Source organism: Dryas octopetala, chromosome 3 (genome assembly GCF_963921425.1).
Source record: "Dryas octopetala chromosome 3, drDryOcto1.1, whole genome shotgun sequence".
Classification (NCBI taxonomy): domain Eukaryota; kingdom Viridiplantae; phylum Streptophyta; class Magnoliopsida; order Rosales; family Rosaceae; genus Dryas; species Dryas octopetala.
The window spans coordinates 10,479,815-10,499,882 of record NC_141368.1 but is presented as its reverse complement, the minus strand read 5'-3'; the positions used below and the strand labels follow the sequence as shown (position 1 = coordinate 10,499,882).

At 35.3% G+C, this 20,068-nt stretch overlaps 2 protein-coding genes and 2 pseudogenes across 3 annotated transcripts; 3 read left to right on the top strand and 1 right to left on the bottom strand.

Annotated features, from left to right (window-relative positions):
* Positions 1 to 3,236: 3,236 nt before the first annotated feature.
* LOC147290756 (cytochrome P450 704C1 pseudogene) lies at positions 3,237 to 4,405 on the top strand (annotated as a pseudogene).
* LOC147290755 (cytochrome P450 704C1-like) lies at positions 3,510 to 6,590 on the top strand. 2 transcript variants are annotated; one of them, XM_086235070.1, is made up of 6 exons: positions 3,510 to 3,539; positions 4,222 to 4,451; positions 4,534 to 4,827; positions 4,913 to 5,233; positions 5,805 to 6,008; positions 6,125 to 6,590. In XM_086235070.1, the coding sequence occupies exons 2-6, from the start codon at positions 4,410 to 4,412 to the stop codon at positions 6,305 to 6,307; spliced, it is 1,044 nt and encodes a 347-aa protein (XP_086091196.1). In that variant the 5' UTR covers positions 3,510 to 3,539; positions 4,222 to 4,409; the 3' UTR covers positions 6,308 to 6,590. The 2 variants fall into 2 exon arrangements, with proteins under 2 accessions (XP_086091196.1, XP_086091195.1); XM_086235069.1 differs by lacking the exons at positions 3,510 to 3,539; positions 4,222 to 4,451 and having other exon boundaries at positions 4,913 to 5,101.
* Positions 6,591 to 9,592: 3,002 nt separating this feature from the next.
* Positions 9,593 to 10,123, bottom strand: LOC147290754 (mavicyanin pseudogene; annotated as a pseudogene).
* A 2,037-nt stretch (positions 10,124 to 12,160) lies between these two features.
* Positions 12,161 to 16,614, top strand: LOC147290753 (cytochrome P450 704C1-like). The gene is made up of 6 exons (XM_086235071.1): positions 12,161 to 12,466; positions 14,556 to 14,771; positions 14,854 to 15,147; positions 15,233 to 15,553; positions 15,978 to 16,181; positions 16,298 to 16,614. The coding sequence occupies exons 1-6, from the start codon at positions 12,164 to 12,166 to the stop codon at positions 16,478 to 16,480; spliced, it is 1,521 nt and encodes a 506-aa protein (XP_086091197.1). The 5' UTR covers positions 12,161 to 12,163; the 3' UTR covers positions 16,481 to 16,614.
* The last annotated feature ends 3,454 nt before the right edge of the window (positions 16,615 to 20,068 follow it).

Here is a 20,068-nt window from a genome sequence, read left to right as displayed (position 1 = left end):
AAAGTATAAACTATACTACTAGAGGGTTTTAGCCAAGGAATAAAATTTCGGGTTTCGAGGAAATTTCGACAAAAATTTGACGAAAATTGCTATCAAAATACGGAAATTTTGAATGAAACTTTACCATATGTTTATTTATCATATTATCTACTAAATTGATAAAACATATTGAAGAAACCAAATTATATAGTAGGTTTCATGTGATATAAGATGAATATAATACATGCTGGAGACAAATACTGTTACATAAAATTAGTATAATGAATAAATGAAATTAGTATATTATCTATACTCTATAATATGTACACTAAACCCTATATATTTTATAATCTATATTCTATATTGTTTAGGATATGATATATGATATTAGGGTTTAAGCCCTTTAGGGTACTTTAAATTATTTTTTATATAGAAATATATTAGAGTTTACTAGTTTAGGGTTTAAAAACAACTAAACGAAACTCCAAAATGGCTAAACGAAACCCCAAACTATTTTTTTTCTTTACAATTAACCCAAAGGCCCCAAACCCCAATCAACCCTAAACATTTTAATTTTTTCTCTTTTTTATTTTTTTTTTTCCTTTTTTTCCTTTTTTTTCTTTTTTCTTTTCTTTTTTTTTTCTTTTTTTTTTTCTTCTTTTTCTTTCATTCCTTTTCTTTTTTATTTTTCTTCTTTTTCTTTCCTACCTTTTTTTTTTTCTTCTTCTTTTTCTTTCCTTCATTTCCCTTTCCTTTCTTTTCCCCCGAGGCTCCAACAACTCCCCTGTTTTTTCTTCTTCATTTCTTCTTCATCCTCTCTCTCTCTGCATCTCCCCTCACCGTCGCCCCCTGCCATCGCCTCTCTCTCCCTCGATCTCCCCCTGCCGCCACCCCCTCTTTCTCCCTCGATCTCCCCCTGCTGCCCCCTGCCACCGCTCCATTTTTCTCCAAAAACCCAGCCTTCCAAAACCCAAAACCAGATCTCACATTCTCACCGCCGAAAATTTCGCCGAAATTTTGAGGATTTCGACAAAATCATCCCGAAAATTTAACAAACATGGGTTTCGATTTCGACACCTCAAAAAATCAGAATTTTTAGCGAAATTTTGCCGAAAACTTCGAAATTTAACACCCTGGTTTTAGCCAATTATGGTATATATACTAAAACAATTATAGTTAAAGATATATGGTATAGAGTATACAAGTATAGGGTATAGAGAATACTAGTATATATATAGGGTATATAGTATACTAGTATAGGTAATGGGTATAGAGTATACTACTATCTGGTATAGGGTATAGGGTATAGCTAGGGTATATGATATATGGTATATGGTTTAGAGTATATGATATAAGGAAAAAACTTACATATCCTCATATTGTAGTGACGTGATATCTTTTGAAGAGAGAGATAAAGACAAGAGATGAGAGAAAGAAAGGGAGAAAAAGAGTGAGAGAAGAGAAAGAGCAAATGAGAGAGGGGGATGCCATATGGTATCACATGGAGGGATAAGTAAGTTCTTCTCATGATATAAACTAGTTAATACCATAGTTTATCAAATCAAACACCATCTAGTCAATATATATTGTATTGTATTTTATTTGTGATGGCCATGCTCCAATGGACTAATGAGAGTAGTGACTAATCACTATACTTGCATTGCTTGCTTAGTCATAGGTACTAGCTCTAATAATTATTAGATTTTAGAAGTTTCAATTATAAAATAATGAGTCAATAATCTATATCAAGCTAACACTTTTTTTTTATTGAAAAAATTATTCTATATAATCGTAATACTAACATGTGGTATAATCAATGCACGTATTATAATATATGTAAACGATCGATTTATATTTTTAGGATATACAGTATTAGTAATGTCCACCCATATTATAACTCCTGAATTATAACTCCAATGGACTAATGGGAGTAGTGACTAATCACTATACTTGCATTGCTTTCTCATTCACAGTTACTCTAATAATTATTAGATTTTAGAAGTTTCAATCATAAAATAATGAGTCAATAATCTTTATCAAGCTAACACTTTTTTTTTTATTGAAAAAATTATTCTATATAATTGTAATACTACCATATAGTGTAATCAATACACGTGTTATAATATACGTAAACGATCGATTTATATTTTTAGGATATATGGTATTAATAATGTTCACCCATATTATAATTCTTGAATTGATTACATGACATGAGATGGAGAGAAAAGAAAATTTTTCAAGGACCAAATCTAAAATTTTTAATTGGATGGCCATTATACAAACTTTTCTCAAGATTTTCAAAAATGCTATAAGTGTTTTTAAAACTTTTCTAAAATATGCATAAAGTTATATGTGGATTTGGTGGCCCTACATATAGCTCACCCTGTTACGAGTATACAAATAGTTCTGCCGATGTGGATTAAGATTATATAAAATAGTTGCACTCCTATATATTATGATTATATAAAATAATTGTTTATTATAAATAGTCTCTCAACTTTTATTAAAATATCAATTTGGTTCTTAAAGTGTATTTTCACTCAATATGATTCTTTATCTTTACTATCACACATCAATGTTATCCTTTCATTGTATTCCGTCCAAATTTTTGTAAAATATTGTTATTCCGTCCAAATTTTTGTAAAATATTGTTATGTACAAGAGGCAAAATGATCTTCACACATCCCATAATCATCCAAAAAAGCCCTACAAATTTTTTGTCACTCTTTAATTCTAAGTTTATCCTTAAAAATAAAATAATTAAAAGAGAAAAAAAAAAAATCCCCAATCGAAGTCTTAACACCATTTCTGAGTGTGTTACGATATTTTTACTCCCGAAAAAAAGTTTCTTGCAACATACGTGATCATTTTTTATAACAATTCAAATGAGATTAAGCAAAAAGACAACATTGATGTGCAGGACCGGTGGTAAATATAGAGGCTAACGTTGAGTGAAAGTACACTTTAATAACCAAATTAATATTTTGATCAAAATTGAGAGAATATTTGTGATAAAAATCCTTTTATTAAAAGGACAGTACACCTCACATCAGTTGGTGAAGACAATAGACATCACATCAGTTACCATCAATTTTCAATATCCCACTTTATTGATGGAAACACAAGCTGGTCCGCTAGCCAGAGAATGGACCATTAACTCTCTTTTTTTGGCCAGAGAATGGACCATTACTAAATACGCTTTACATAAACAACCAAAATTACACGCAAAACCACACCTCACCCTCAGTGTGGCAGCCATGGATTTTCTCTCAAACCCCATTCTCTTCACAGCTCTGGCTCTGATCCTATTCATTTTCTTTGCCCAAATCCTAGCGAGGAAGTTGAACAAGGGAAAGAAGAAGAAGGAGAAGTACCCACCTGTTGCTGGGACAGTACTTCATCAGCTGCTCAACTTCAATAGACTGCACGATTACATGACTGAGCTTGCTGAGAACTACAAGACTTACAGACTGCTCGGACCCTTTAGGAATGAGATTTACACCTCTGACCCAGCAAATGTTGAGTACATACTCAAAACAAACTTTGATAACTATGGCAAGGTATGCTCGCATCTCTGCTTAATTAACAAGAAAATAATCAATAGGAAGATGTGTTAGAGTGCTTTTGTCAGAAGATGTTTATAGATACATGCATATAAGTCTGTATGACAACTGTTTGTTTAGGAAGAGCATTTTTGAAAGAAATTAAGGTTAATGGAATAATGGGTTGCAATTAAGGCATACCAAAATCTAGTTTAGCAAAAAGAATTCTGACAATTCTGCCATTCTTGTGCTATATTGGACCAGCGGAGCCCGCTAACACGATATTGTCCTCAACTTAACCACCACCTCGTAGATCATCTAGTTGAGATCATACCCAATGACATATCTAGGTGTGGAGTTTTATCTTAAAAGACCTTTAAAGACTTTACTACTATTAATAGTGGACCACCCACTAATATAATACAGATTGTTGTGTCACTTTTCTGACGAGGAATTCATTTCAATTTCATGACTTGTATTGAGGCATGCAACTCCAACAGATTCCAGGTTTACTCACAGCATAATTAATGATTTAGCTGCCTTTCAATATCTTAATGATTAAACTTGATAATTATAAATTGATATGATAAGACCACAATGTTGCTAGGAATAGTAATCTTGAATGCAATCAACATGAAACTTACATTTTTCAATGTCTGGTGAATTGTTGGTATTAAGGAAGGCTCTAACTTGTTCCTAGGAACTTTGTGCAGGGATGGTATAATTACAATATTCTGAAGGATCTTCTAGGTGATGGAATTTTTGCGGTTGATGGTGATAAGTGGCGGCAACAGAGAAAGATATCGAGCCATGAGTTTTCAACAAAGGTGTTGAGGGACTTCAGCAGTGTAATCTTCCAAAAAAAATGCAGCAAAACTTGCTGAAAAAATGTCTGAAATTGCAACTTCCAACCAGACAATTGATATTCAGGTGAGTGTGCAAACCTCAATGTTCAAAAAGAAACGTACCAATCCAATTTGATGATGCTAATCAACTAGCTATTGGTATGTAGGATCTATTTATGAAATCAAGCTTGGATTCGATATTCCAAGTAGCATTTGGTGCTGAATTTGACAACATATGTGAATCAAGTGAAGAAGGCAATAAATTTGGTGATGCTTTTGATAATTCAAGTGCATTGACCCTCTGGCGTTACGTTGATGTCTTCTGGAGGATCAAGAAGTTTCTGAATGTGGGATCCGAAGCCGTCTTAAAGAAAAACACCAAAATTGTTAATGATTTTGCATTTAAGCTAATCCACAGAAAAATTGAGCAAATGCAGAAAACTAATAAATGTTCTGTGACTGTGAGTAACACCAGTTAAAGTTCTTGTTTCTGTTTCTGTTTCAGTGTAGAACCATCATACAAACTTGTTTCATGCTCAAATGCAGATGAACAGAGATGACATTTTATCGAGGTTTTTGCAAGTGGCTGGGAATGATCCTGTATACTTACGAGATATAATTCTCAATTTTGTTATTGCTGGTAAAGACACAACAGCAACCACACTTGCATGGTTCATTTACGTGCTCTGCAAGCATCCTTCTGTACAAGACAAAATTGCACAAGAAGTGCGGCAGGTGACCGGCTTGACAAAGATCACAAACTTTTCTGAGTTTGCATATAGCATGAGTGAAGCTGTTCTAGAAAAGATGCAGTATCTCCATGCTGCAATCACTGAAACTCTCAGAATCTTTCCTGCAGTTCCAGTGGTAAGGAAAATTTATGTCAATCATCACTAGCACATACTTTAAATAGGTACATACCTGTTCATTTAAGTGACAAATTCTTTCAGACCAATATGTGCTTGTAACATAGGAAGGGTTCTCCATTTTTTCCTAATATAAATTCATTCTTAACTGTTCACTTCTGTTAAGAGTTCTTTGAACTCAATGAAAAGTGTCCATTGGCACCTAAGGAGAATGATAGTGTTTTGAATATTGTTAGAAACCTTATGTGAATTATCTCATCATCTCCACCCATAGACATAGAGCACATCGACCAAAGGCCTAACTACGTAAACCCTTTGTTTTGTTTTTATTGCTTTCCTTTGTATCTTTTATGCATCTTTCATAACAATTGGTATAAAAACAACTAAAATTTATAACTGCATGAAATTTCTACTTTAGTGTGAGACAGTCTGCAAATCTTGCCTTTATGCCGATTGTTATAAACTTCATACTTCCCAACATTTCAACAATTGCTTTCAAGTTGATTTGACAGGTTTTATATATTTCCTGCTTATAATTATAATTCGAAAAATAAATTTTGCTATGATTGCAGGATGCAAAGATATGCTTTTCTGATGATACTCTGCCAGATGGATTCAGAGTGAGGAAAGGAGATATGGTATCATACCAACCTTATGCAATGGGCAGGATGAAATTCATTTGGGGAGATGATGCAGAAAACTTCAGACCAGAGAGATGGCTCAACGAGAATGGAGTCTTCCAACCAGAGAGCCCCTTTAAGTTTACAGCCTTTCAGGTTTAACAAATTACATTACATCTAATTCTTCTGGCTAACACTTATCTCTGAAGTAACCTAAATATGTCACTGAAACAAAGTACATTAACTTCTTTGCATAATCTGATGGTTGACAGGCTGGACCGCGAATATGTCTTGGAAAGGAGTTTGCTTATAGACAGATGAAGATCTTCTTAGCTGTTTTGTTAAGCAGTTTTGAGTTCAAAATGAGCGATGAGAACAAAGTTGTCACTTACAGGACGATGATTACTCTTCATATTGATGGGGGCCTACAAGTTCGTGTCTTCCATAGATATTGAATTTAGCTTGGTATTCAAAATGTCTTCCCCAAAAGGGAGTAAAATGAATTACTCATGTTTGTATCATAGTTTCCTTTTTTTTTTTTTTTTTTGTCACATAGATTAATCATCCGAAAGTTTGGACACTAATAGTGTCACACTTGTTCTATATGCAGGCAGGTCCTCCATCGGATCTGTCTAGGGAAGGACTTTGCTTACCCGCAGATGAAGATAGTTTCAATAGCTCTTCTTTGCTTCTTCCGCTTCAAATTGGCTGATGAAAAACAAAGAATGGAACCCATGTTCACCCTTCACATGGATGGCAGTCTCCTTCTTAATTGTAAAAATCATCTTTCATTAATTGCATGTTAAGGTTTTTACTTAAGTTTTGGGCCGGTTGGAGTTTGACTTAACTTTCTTTCTAATTTTGAGCTTCTAATTAAAGGACCCTAATTAAAAAAAAGGCAGCAGCTAGGTTTTAGACCAAACCGAAACAAGAACATAAGAGAAAGAAAGAGAAACTGAGAGAGAGAGAAGAGAAGAGAAGAGAAAGAAGAGAGGAAGGAAAAACAGAGGAGTGAACGAGAGATAGAAAGAAAAGGAGATGAAGAGTGAGTGAATGAGAGAGGAAGAGATTTTGGGGTTAGGGTGCACTGAGTAATTTTCAATTTTGGGGGTTTATGTTCTTATGGAGATTTTGATTTCTAGGTTGGTTTGATATTGGGTGATTGATTTGAAAGCTATAAACACGTTTAACTTAAGAAACTTATTTGGGGTGTTGAATTCGAAGGAAATTGAAGTTCGGAGAAATTTGGAAAATCTGTAATTTTCTAGAAAATTTTGCAGTCTTTGTGAACAATTATCTCGAGTTTCATAGTTTCATTTTGAATTCTTTTTATATGGTTGTAAAGAGAAGATTTATAGTTTCAAAATGAGTATAAGATTATTGATTTTGGCGGAGATTTAATGGGTCAAAAATAAGGGTGAAATTGAGATAAAAACTGAAAAATAAGGGGGTTAAGGTTGAAGATGATGAACACTCTGGCCAATTAAAATAGAAAAGACCAAATTACCCTCATTTTTTACGGAAAATGTGATGGAATATAATAGAGGTCTGACATAGAAAACTTTATCAAATTAAGGTGTTACATTGAGTCAAAAAAATTTATTAGGTGGTGAAGTAAAAAATGAGTTAAAAATCAGGGAATAAAATGATAAAAAACCTTTTAAGGTATGTGCAATAGTCCAAACACGAAACTTGGGCTTGAAATGGAGGCCTTCCCTGTTTCGCAACACAATGTTTTGTGTCTCTTAATATGTTTTGTCTGGGGCTGACATAAATTTGGAATTTGAGCTTCCCCTACTTCTAGTTGGGCTTTTGTCTATATGCATTGCATTTGCGGAACAAAAAAGAAAGTTGAAAAGATACGGCTACTAGACTGACTCACTGACCCATAAGTGAAATTATGGTTTTCATTTTCAAAGAGTTATGAGGATAAGGAATGGTAACCCCATTATAACTTTTTCACTCTTTAGGCTAGTGGAAGAACGATTAATAGTCATTGGACTTATGATGTGAATGAAAATTTCTTTTGATCAAAGAGAGATACATAAAGTAATAAATAATTGTAATAACTACCATTGATTTTACTAAATTTATTCATCAAATGGTATTTTAGTATATATATAAAAATTAAAGCATTTAATGCAAAATAAATCGACAATAAATAAAGAGACTTATGAGATTATATATTGTAGGGGCTAGTCTTTACAATTTCAATGCAGGATACTATCAAGTATCAACATATACGAGAAATTTTTCAATATAACTGATACACGACTACATGATATAACCAATATATGTGTCATAATATGTGTGGATGATATTAATACTATAGCCTACAGAGATAAATATGCCGTCCAACAATACTTTTACACGTTAGCAGAGACGGATTCAGGAATTAGAATTGGGGGGGGGGGGAAAAAAACTTTGACGGTACGAAAAAATTTCATTAATAAACATAAAAGATACACCTAGTCAGGGGGGACATAGTCCTAAGTGCATTATAAGCTCTTCGAACATTATCGTGTTCATTAATAGGATACTTTCATATTACTTGACGTAATCTTGGATCACGTTCAAGAGCGTGCACTAGTAGTATTCTCAATATTAATTTGGATCAAACTCGACTCTTTGAGTATCAACTCCTTCACTTTGAGACTTTGAGACTCAAAATCACAAACTTTTTCTTCTCTTCAAAATTTGTAAATGATTCGACATTATAAACTAGAACATATTGATAATATATTATAAACATGAAATATAAGGATATTTTACAAAATAAAATCACACAATAGAAACATATTTTTCTAGCAATATGCAACTAGAATTTAATATTGAAATTTAGAGCTTACTTGGTTTTCAAACTTGCAATTTCAATAATTAAGATTGAGCTTAAAAGCAATCTCACATTCCCACATCAACAAATTATACGAGTTTTCCTTGAGTTCTTGAACAATTTGGATAATCAAATATTAATTCTCATTTAATTTTACAAACATTTAAAAGTAAATTAGAAATACCACAACTGTTGTATAAAAATTGAATCCATAAATCCTAAATCTCTAAATAGCTAAGAGAATAAAATATAAGAGAGACCAGTTATGGATGGAGAGAGGCAGAAAGACAAATTTAGGAAACTTTTTTTTTTTTTTTCATTGAGTGGGCTAGGCAAAGAATTTTTGCTTGAATCCATAATGCTCTGTGTTTGGACCAAAATTACAAATTTCAAAGGAAAAGTATTTTTGGAAAAAAGTTTTTTCTTTCTGGTGGGTATGAAAAAGTCTCTTTCAAAGTTTTCTTAGGAAAACATTTTCTGGCCAGGGAGGCTAGGCTTATTCTTGAGACTGATGCTCAAGAGTTTGTAGGACTATAGAAGGCTAGTGGAAGATGTCAAGGTCCTCATGGACCGAATGAGTTCAGTTCAATGCCTGATCAGGTTTAGGGCACGCAACAAATTATAGATCAAAATATAGTTGGGCATATATGCACGTTTGCACCGAGGCCTTGCAACACAAGTTAAAAGGGGTAAACCCCCCCTTCTATATTACGAATTACTTTTGATCGATCAAGTAATTTCAACCATAACAATATATTTATTTATATTTTTGCTTTGAAAAATAATTTACTCAAACTAAACATTTAAAGTTAAAAAAATATCCACCATTCCACCAAACCATTAATACCACATCTAATGCACCAAGCATCCTATTTAACAAACATCCCTAAAATATTTTGAAATATCTCTAAAATAAGAGACCGAGAAGACATAACACAAAAGTGGTAAGAAGCTTTGATGACTGGGGAGCTTGAGCATTGCTTATAACTAAGTTTGGTGACACTTGAGAATGGGAGGCTGAAGGTGACGGGCTTGTACTTGCGAACGAACTATCTGGTATAGGTAGGGTGACCTTGATATCAACTTTTTGTCCGGCTTGACAATGACCAGGAGCACCGCAAAGAAAATAAAGATGGTCAGGCCTTTTAAGTGTGATGGTGTCAGATCCAGAAGTATACACTGCAATAGCAGATGTAGTAGTGTTGCAGGATTGGAAATCTTGATAGGTAACTTGCCTCACGTTGTGGAATTGATTGTTGTAAGCAAAAATTATGGTGTCACCAACATGGAAGTCTTTTGTTGAAGCCCACTTATTGTAATCAACAAGGCCTCTAGAAGTCCACCCATTAGAGTCACCAACTCTGTAAACAGCACCATAACAATTACCACAGATAACCATTGCCACCAAGAAAATCAGTGTACTGTTTTCGAAGGCCATGACTAAACACAGAGAGAAGGAGAGAGAGGAATCGAGTGAGTGATCAATTAATGTGAAGGGCAATGAGAAATTTGCTTGAAATTTTGTGTGAAAGGCACTGTGAGTGGTCTTGCATATAAAATTATAAATAATGTGTTTTAGGGGAGTCCCAACAAGAAAAGGTTTCCAAGTAGTGGTAGGAGAAATAGAGTTTCTCCTAAATGGGTAATAACTTACTATCACTTAACTGGTATTGGTTAAGGAAAGTAGCTATATAGCAAACAGACCAGAGGAAATATTTAAGGTATGTGCAATAGTCCAAACACGAAACTTGGGCTTGAAATGGAGGCCTGCCCTGTTTCGCAACACAATGTTTTGTTTGGGCTGACTTGAATTTTGAATTTGGGCTTCCCCTTCTTGTAGTTGGGCTTTTATCTATACACATTGCATTTGCTAAATAAAAAAGAAAGTTGAAAAGATACTGCCACTAGACTGACCGCATAAGCGAGATTGTGGTTTCCATGTTTCAAGAGTTTATGAGGAATTGAGGATTGAGGAATGGTAACTTTATTATAACTTTTTCACTCTTTATTTTCGGCTTACTAGAAGAACACTTGCTTTTAATTGTCTCTCTTTATGGTCTAGATTACGCCATAATCAGAGAGAGATACATAAAGTAATAATAATTATAATAACTAATGTTAATTTTACTAATTTATTTATTAAATAGTGTTCTAGTATACATGTAAAAATTAGAGTATTTAACATAAAATCAATTCACAATAAATAAAGAGACATATAAGATTATATATTATAGAGCTGGTCTTTACGATTTTGAACATATAATGTACTATTTTACATTCTCTTCCCACTGGAATTTGCATAGGAGTTATATTCCCAATAATTCAATTTAGTTTCTACTCTAAAATTGAGTATTCTGCATACCACTAACCTCTAGTACTAAATCACAAACACATAACCAATTTAAACATACAAAGTAGCTGATGAACCGGAACACAGGTTCAAACACAAAAATGAATGTATTTTTAGTTACTGCACCTGTGTGGTAGGCACATTATATTTGACATCAAACCAAATTAACCTCAACTAGTGGATTTTGGTCAAGATTAATTTGTTAGCCATTTAGAGTCAGTAACAATACGCATAACATTAACCTTTTGTGGCTAAAACATTACAACATAATTTGCCTACCCCGAGATATAATAACTCCATATTTGCACGTGTGTACAGCTCCTAGTACTATAAATGTACTTAGCTCTAAAGTGCCCACTAATATACCTGCCATACAGGTATTGTGAGCAAACACGTACACTTATGTTTGACAAGTACATTATGTCATATCAACCAATGAGTGATAGATTTTGGTCCATGCATGCAACAAAATGTGCCTGTTACTGACTTTCAGTAACAATAAGTCTCAAAATTCAGCTGTTCATCTAAATAATGACATACTGCACAAAATACTTGCAGCAAGAGAAACCAAATGTGATTTAAATCAGGCTTCACACCACATACTACACCTAAATTTACAGCAACAAAATACTCGTTTCTTTTTCTTTTTCTTTAAACCAAATGGGATGATACCCAAGGCATGTCAGACCTGTTAACTGGATTAATTTAATACCATTTTATGGGACCAAGTCCCGATTAATTTAAAATTTACATAATATAAGACCAAGATGGAAGACTGGAAGCTCACCTCATGTCAAGATCTGAAAACCTAGCTGTCATATTAAATCAAACACTATCCAGTCAATATTTTATTATATTTTATTTGGAAGTACATGAGATAAACCATTGTAATAAACAGTGTTTTTCAAAAAGTTTTATTACCTAAGTAATAACAGTTCATAAATATTGACCATTATCTCGAACAGGTCACATCAGTTGTTTGTTGAAGACATACATCACAAAATGTGTAATGCCAATCACAAGTTGGTAATGAATTGACCATTAACTATATATATACTCTCTAATATAAACAACCAAATATATATACACGCCAAACCACACCGCACTGTCACTGTGTCTGTGGCAGCCATGGATTTTCTCTCAAACCCCATTTTCTTCACAGCTTTGGCTCTGGTCCTATCCATTTTCTCTGTCCAAATCCTAGCGAGGAAGTTGAACAAGGGAAAGAAGAAGAATGGGAAGTACCCACCTGTTGCTGGGACAGTACTTCATCAGCTGCTCAACTTCAATAGACTGCACGATTACATGACTGAGCTTGCTGGGAAGTACAAGACTTACAGACTGCTCGGACCCTTTAGGAATGAGATCTACACCTCCGACCCAGCAAATGTTGAGTACATACTTAAAACAAACTTTGATAACTATGGCAAGGTATGCTCGCATCTCTGCTTAATTAACAAGAAAACAATCAGGAAGATGTCTTTGAGTGCTTTTGTCAGAAGATGTTCATAGATACATGCATATATCTGTATGACAAAGAGCATTTTTAAAAGAAATTAAGTTAATGTGTTGCAATTAAGGCACTCCAAAATGGAAATGTTTGATACTCAACTTGTACTCATCACCAATTACATGAGCTCATAATGGAGTTCACTATGAGAGAGAAGATGGTGGACTCTATCATGAGCTCATATGATTGGTGATGAGTACAAGATAGTACGCTACACTGACCAACGGGCCCACTAATACGATATTATCCTCAACTTAACCATCACCTGCTCTAGTTGAGATCATATCCAAGCTAGTGTAAAGTTTTATCTGAAAATTTCTGACAAAGAATTCATTTCATATTCATGACTTGTATTGAGCCATATAACTCCAATAGATTCCAAGTTTACTTACCGCAAAATTAATGATTTAGCTGCCTTTCAATATCTTAATGATTAAACTTGATAATTATAAATTTAAAGGCTTATTTGCATATTTGGCACCTAGCTTTAAGGTTTTATCTCAATTTATCCCTTTATATTTTTTTTTTTCACATAACTCCCTGAACTTTTATGCCATGTCTCACATTGCTCAATTCCGTCAACTTTGTCTATACCACCGTTAAAAATACTGACGTGGCGAGGTAATTTCGTCTTTTCAGCCACAGAGGTGCCATGTGGTAATTTGTGAGACCCAATATGCCATGTTGGCAACCCTCTCACATTTTTTGAAATTTTAATTAAATAAAAAATTGTAATTAAAAAAAAATTCTGGATTGTGTGGGGTGGGTTTGAGGTGGGGCTGGGGGCGGGGGAGAGGCTGGGTAGGCTGGGTTGAGGGGAGAGAGCCGGGGAGGGAAGAAGATAAAGGGGTGGGGAGGCTGTTGTTGGGTGGGGATGCGACGGGGCTGGGGGTAGGGAGTGCGATGGGGCTGGGTGGGCAGGGCTGTGGCTGGGTGTCTGGGGCTGGGTGCGGTGGAGGGCGGGGCAAGGCCTGGGCCTGGGGGGTGGGCCGAGCTGGGGCTGGGCGAGGCAGAGCAAGGGCTGGTTGGGGGTGGGCCGATCTGGGGTGGGGGTGGGCCGATCTGGGGTGGGGTTGGGCTGTGTGGGGAGGATCGGGGAAGGGTAAGGCTGGGCGGGGCGGGGCTGGGTGGTATGGAGCTTGGCTGGGCGGGGAAGAGTTGGGGAAGTGGGTGGAGGTGGGGTGAGGCGAGGCTGGGTTGGGGGGTGGACGGGGATAGGTAGGCGGGGAGGGAGGGAGCTGGGTAGGTAGGGTGGATGAGGCTGGGTTGGGGTGGTGGACGGGGATAGGTAGGTGGGGAGGGTGGGGGCTAGGTGGGTGGGGTGGACGGGGCTGTGTTGGGAGGGTGGACGGGGATTGGTGGGGAGGGAGGAGGTTGGGTGGGGGTTGGGAGGAGTGCGACGGGGTCGGGTGGGTTGGGTTGGTTTGGGGGGGAGGTGCGACACTGCGACGGTGGAGGGGGTGGCCGGGTAGGGAGGTGGAGGGGTGGCCGGAATGGTGGGGAGGGGGAAGGGCTGGCATGCGTAGGGAAAGGAGGGGGATGGGGCTGGCATGCACAGGGAAGGGAGGGATTTGTTTTTTTTTTTTGTTTTTAAATTTAATTGATTTTAAATATTTTATTTTTAAAATATTATTTTAATTTAAAGTTTTATTATTTTATTAATTTAAATATTGTTTTAAAAATATTTTACGGCTAAAATGACAAGATTACCTTTCCACGTCAGCATTTTTAACTATGGTGTTGACGGAGTTAATGGAATCAAGCAAAGTGAGACACATAATAAAAGTTCAGAGGGTTATGTGAGACAAAAAAATATAAGGAGATAAATTGAGACAAAACCTTAAAGTCAAGTGCTAAATGTGCAAATAAGCCAAATTTAAATGATAAGACCACAATGTTGCTAGGAATAGTAATCTTGAATGCAATCAACATGAAACTTAAATTTTTCAATGTCTGGTGAATTGTTGGTATTAAGAAAGGCTCTAACTTGTTCCTAGGAACTTTGTGCAGGGATGGTATAATTACAATATTCTGAAGGATCTTCTAGGTGATGGAATTTTTGCGGTTGATGGTGATAAGTGGCGGCAACAGAGAAAGATATCCAGCCATGAGTTTTCAACAAAGGTGTTGAGGGACTTCAGCAGTGTAATCTTCCAAAAAAATGCAGCAAAACTTGCTGAAAAAATGTCAGAAATTGCAACTTCCAACCAGACAATTGATATTCAGGTGGGTGTGCAAACCTCAATGTTCAAAAAGAAACGTACCAATCCAATTTGATGATGCTAATCAACTAGCTATTGGTATGTAGGATCTATTTATGAAATCAAGCTTGGATTCGATATTCCAAGTAGCATTTGGTGCTGAATTTGACAACATGTGTGAATCAAGTGAAGAAGGCAAGAAATTTGGTGATGCTTTTGATAATTCAAGTGCATTGACCCTCTGGCGTTACGTTGATGTCTTCTGGAGGATCAAGAAGTTTCTGAATGTAGGATCCGAAGCCGTCTTAAAGAAAAACACCAAAATTGTTAATGATTTCGCATTTAAGCTAATCCACAGAAAAATTGAGCAAATGCAGAAAACTAATAAATGTTCTGTGACTGTGAGTAACACCAGTTAAAGTTTCTGTTTCTGTTTGTGTTTCAGTGTAGAACCATCATACAAACTTGTTTCATGCTCAAATGCAGATGAACAGAGATGACATTTTATCGAGGTTTTTGCAAGTGGCTGGGAATGATCCTGTATACTTACGAGATATAATTCTCAATTTTGTTATTGCTGGTAGAGACACAACAGCAACCACACTTGCATGGTTCATTTATGTGCTCTGCAAGCATCCTTCTGTACAAGACAAAATTGCACAAGAAGTGCGGCAGGTGACCGGCTTGACAAAGATCACAAACTTCTCTGAGTTTGCACATAGTTTGAGTGAACCTGTTCTTGAAAAGATGCAGTATCTCCATGCTGCAATCACTGAAACTCTCAGAATCTATCCTGCAGTTCCAGAGGTAAGGAAAATTTAAGTCAATCATCACTAGCACATACAATTTAAGCCTAACTACGTAAGCCATTCCTACACATACTTGTAATACCACATACTTCTGTGAATTATCTCATCATTTCCATTCCTACACATAGAGCACATTGACCAAAGGCCTAACTACGTAAGCCCTTTTGATTTGTTTTTATTGCTTTGCTTTCTATCTTGTATGCATCTTTCATAACAGTTGGCATAAAAACAACTAAAATTTATAACTGCATGGAATTTCTACTTTAGTGTGAGATAGTCTGCAAAAATTCTTTTTTATGCCGATTTTTATATACTTCATACTTCCCGACATTTCAACAGTTGCTTTCAAGTTGATTTGACAGGTTTTATATATTTCCTGCTTATAATTACAATTTGAAACATAAATTTTGCTATGATTGCAGGATGCAAAGATATGCTTTTCTGATGATACTCTGCCAGATGGATTCAGAGTGAGGAAAGGAGATATGGTAGCATACCAACCTTATGCAATGGGCAGGATGAAATTCATTTGGGGAGATGATGCAGAAAAGTTCAGACCAGAGAGATGGCTCAACGAGAATGGAGTCTTCCAACCAGAGAGCCCCTTTAAGTTTACAGCCTTTCAGGTTTAACAAATCACATTATATCTAATTCTTCTCGTTAACACTCATCTCTGAAGTAACCTAAATATGTCACTGAAACAAAGTACATTAACGTCTCTGCATAATCTGATGGTTCACAGGCTGGACCGCGGATATGTCTTGGAAAGGAGTTTGCTTATAGACAGATGAAGATCTTCTTAGCTGTTTTGTTAAGCAGTTTTGAGTTCAAAATGAGCGATGGGAACAAAGTTGTCACTTACAGGACGATGATTACTCTTCATATTGATGGGGGCCTACAAGTTCGTGTCTTCCATAGATATTGAATTTAGCTTGGTATTCAATGTCTTCCCCAGTAGTATTCGTGCCTGAATCACCTTTCAAATCCGTCGCATTTCATGTTTGTATCATAGTTTCCTTTTTTTTTTCGTCACATATATTGATCATACGAAAGTTTGGACACTAATAGTGTCACACTTGTTCTATATGCAGGCAGGTCCTCCATGGGATCTGTCTAGGGAAGGACTTTGCTTACCCGCAGATGAAGATAGTTTCAATAGCTCTTCTTTGCATCTTCCGCTTCAAATTGGCTTATGAAAAACAAAGAATGGAACCCATGTTCACCCTTCACATGGATGGCAGTCTCCTTCTTAATTGTAAAAATCATCTTTCATTAATTGCATGTTAAGGTTTTTACTTAAGTTTTGGGCCGGTTGCGGTTTGGCTTAATTTTCTTTCTAATTTTGAGCTTCTAATTAAAGGACCCTAATTAAAAAAAAGGCAGCAGCTAGGTTGTAGACCAAACCGAAACAAGAACATAAGAGAAAGAAAGAGAAACCGAGAGAGAGAGAGAGAGAAGAGAAGAGAAATAAGATAGGAAGGAAAAACAGAGGGAGTGAAAGAGAGATAGAAAGAAAAGGAGATGAAGAGTGAGTGAATGAGAGAAGAAGCGATTTTGGGGTTAGGGTGCACTGAGTAATTTTCAATTTTGGGGGTTTATGTTCTTAATGAGATTTTGATTTCTAGGTTGGTTTGATATTGGGTGATTGATTTGGAAGCTATAAACACGTTTCCAGTAACTTAAGAAACTGATTTGGCGTGTTGAATTTGAAGGAAATTGAAGTTCGGTGAAATTTGGACAATCTACAATTTTCTAGAAAATTTTGCAGTTTTGGATACCCTAGTTTGTGAACAATTATCTCGAGTTTCATAGTTTCATTTTGAATTCTTTTTATATGGTTGTAAAAAGAAGATTTATAGTTTTAAAATGAGTATAAGATTATTGATTTTGGCGGAGATTTTATGGTTCAAAAATAAGAGTGAAATTGAGATAAAAACTGAAAAATAAAGGGGTTGAGGTTGAAGATGATGAATAGTAACCTCCGGCCAATTAAAATAGAAAGACCAAATTACCCTCATTTTTTACGGAAAATGTGATGGAATATAACATAGGTCTGACATAGAAAACTTTATCAAATTAAGGTGTCACATTGAGTCAAAAAAATTTATTAGGTGGTGAAGTAAAAAATGAGTTAAAAATCAGGGAATAAAATGATAAAAAACCTTTTAAGGTATGTGCAATAGTCCAAACACGAAACTTGGGCTTGAAATGGAGGCCTTCCCTGTTTCGCAACACAATGTTTTGTGTCTCTTAAGTATGTTTTGTCTGGGGCTGACATAAATTTGGAATTTGAGCTTCCCCTACTTGTAGTTGGGCTTTTGTCTATATGCATTGCATTTGCGGAACAAAAAAGAAAGTTGAAAAGATTGACTCCTTCACCCATAAGTGAAATTATGGTTTACATTTTCAAAGAGTTTATGAGGATAAGGAATGGTAACCCCATTATAACTTTTTCACTCTTTAGGCTAGTGGAAGAACGATTTATAGTCATTGGACTTATGATGTGAATGAAAATTTCATGTAATAAGTGAATAAATTTCTTTTGATCAGAGAGAGATACATAAAGTAATAAATAATTATAATAACTAATATTGATTTTACTAAATTTATTCATCAAATGGTATTTTATTATATATATAAAAATTAAAGCATTTAATGCAAAATAAATCGACAATAAATAAAGAGACTTATGAGATTATATATTGTAGGGGCTAGTCTTTACAATTTCAATGCAGGATACTATCAGGTATCAACACATACGAGAAATTTTTCAATGTAACCGAAACACGGCCACATGATATAACTAATATATGTGTAATAATATGTATGGATGATATTAATACTATAGCCTACAGAGATAAATATTTCTTCCAACAATACTCTTAAACGTTAACAGAGACGGATCCAAGAATTAGAATTGGGGAGGGAGGCTAAAAAAACTTTGACGGTACGAAAAAAATTTCATTAATAAACATAAAAAATACACTTAGGCAGGAGAGACATAGTCCAAAGTGCATTATAAGCTCTTCGAACATTATCATGTTCATTAATATGATACTTTCATATTACTTGACGTAATCTTGGATCACGTTCAAGAGCGTGCACAAGTAGTATTCTCAATATTAATTTAGATCAAACTCGACTTTTTGAGTATTAACTCCTTCACTTTGAGACTCAGAATCACAAAATTTTTCTTCTCTTCGAAATTTGTGGATGATCCGACATTATAAACTAGAACAGATTGATAATATATTATAAACATGATATGTAAGGATATTTAAAAAAATACAATCACACAATAGAAACTTATTTTTCTAGCAATATGCAACTATAAATTTTTTCATTTGTTCATTTCTAGGTCCATTTTGAACCTCATTCATTGTAAAAGTAGATTTATACAACTCTCATGTCACATTATTTGGTAAGTAAAATTTGAGAGTGATTGTTGGATATTCTCAAACTTAAAGACTACTAAAGTTATGATGGAGCTGCTGTTTAACAATTTATGCTTGGTATCCCTGAACGAATTCCCCCTCTGAGAATTTTTGCTTGAATCCATAATGCTCTGTGTTTGGACCAAAATTACAAATTTCAAAGGAAAAGTATTTTTGGAAAACAGTTTTTTCTTTCTGGTGGGTATGAAAAAGTCTCTTTCAAAGTTTTCTTATTATTTTCTTAGGAAAACATTTTCTGGCCAGGGAGGCTAGGCTTATTCTTGAGACTGATGCTCAAGAGTTTGTAGGAGTAGGACTATAGAAGGCTAGTGGAAGATGTCAAGGTCCTCATGGACCGAATGAGTTCAGTTCAATGCCTGAAAAAGTGATCATAAAAACATCCCAAAAATATTTTGAAATATCTCTAAAATAAGAGACCGAGAAGACATAACACAAAAGTGGTAAGAAGCTTTGATGACTGGGGAGCTTGAGCATTGCTTATAACTAAGTTTGGTGACACTTGAGAATGAGAGGCTGAAGGTGACGGGCTTGTACTTGCGCAAGAACTATCTGGTATAGGTAGGGTGACCTTGATATCAACTTTTTGTCCGGCTTGACAATGACCAGGAGCACCGCAAAGAAAATAAAGATGGTCAGGCCTTTTAAGTGTGATGGTGTCAGATCCAGAAGTATATACTGCAATAGCAGATGTAGTAGTGTTGCAGGATTGGAAATCTTGATAGGTAACTTGCCTCACGTTGTGGAATTGATTGTTGTAAACAAAAAGACCAGTGCTATTCCGACCACAATGCACAATTTAAGCACAAGTGAGTGCACATATAAAATAACCACAATGCACAATTTAAACATACAAAGTAGCTGATAACAGAAACACAGGTTCAAACACAAAAATGAATGTATTTTTAGTTACTGTACCTGTGTGGTAGGCACATTATATTAGACATCAAACCAAACCTCAACTAGTGGATTTTGGTCAAGATTAATTTATTAGCCATTTAGCTTTTGTGGCTAACACATTACAACATAATTTGCCTACCCCCAGATATAATAACTCCATA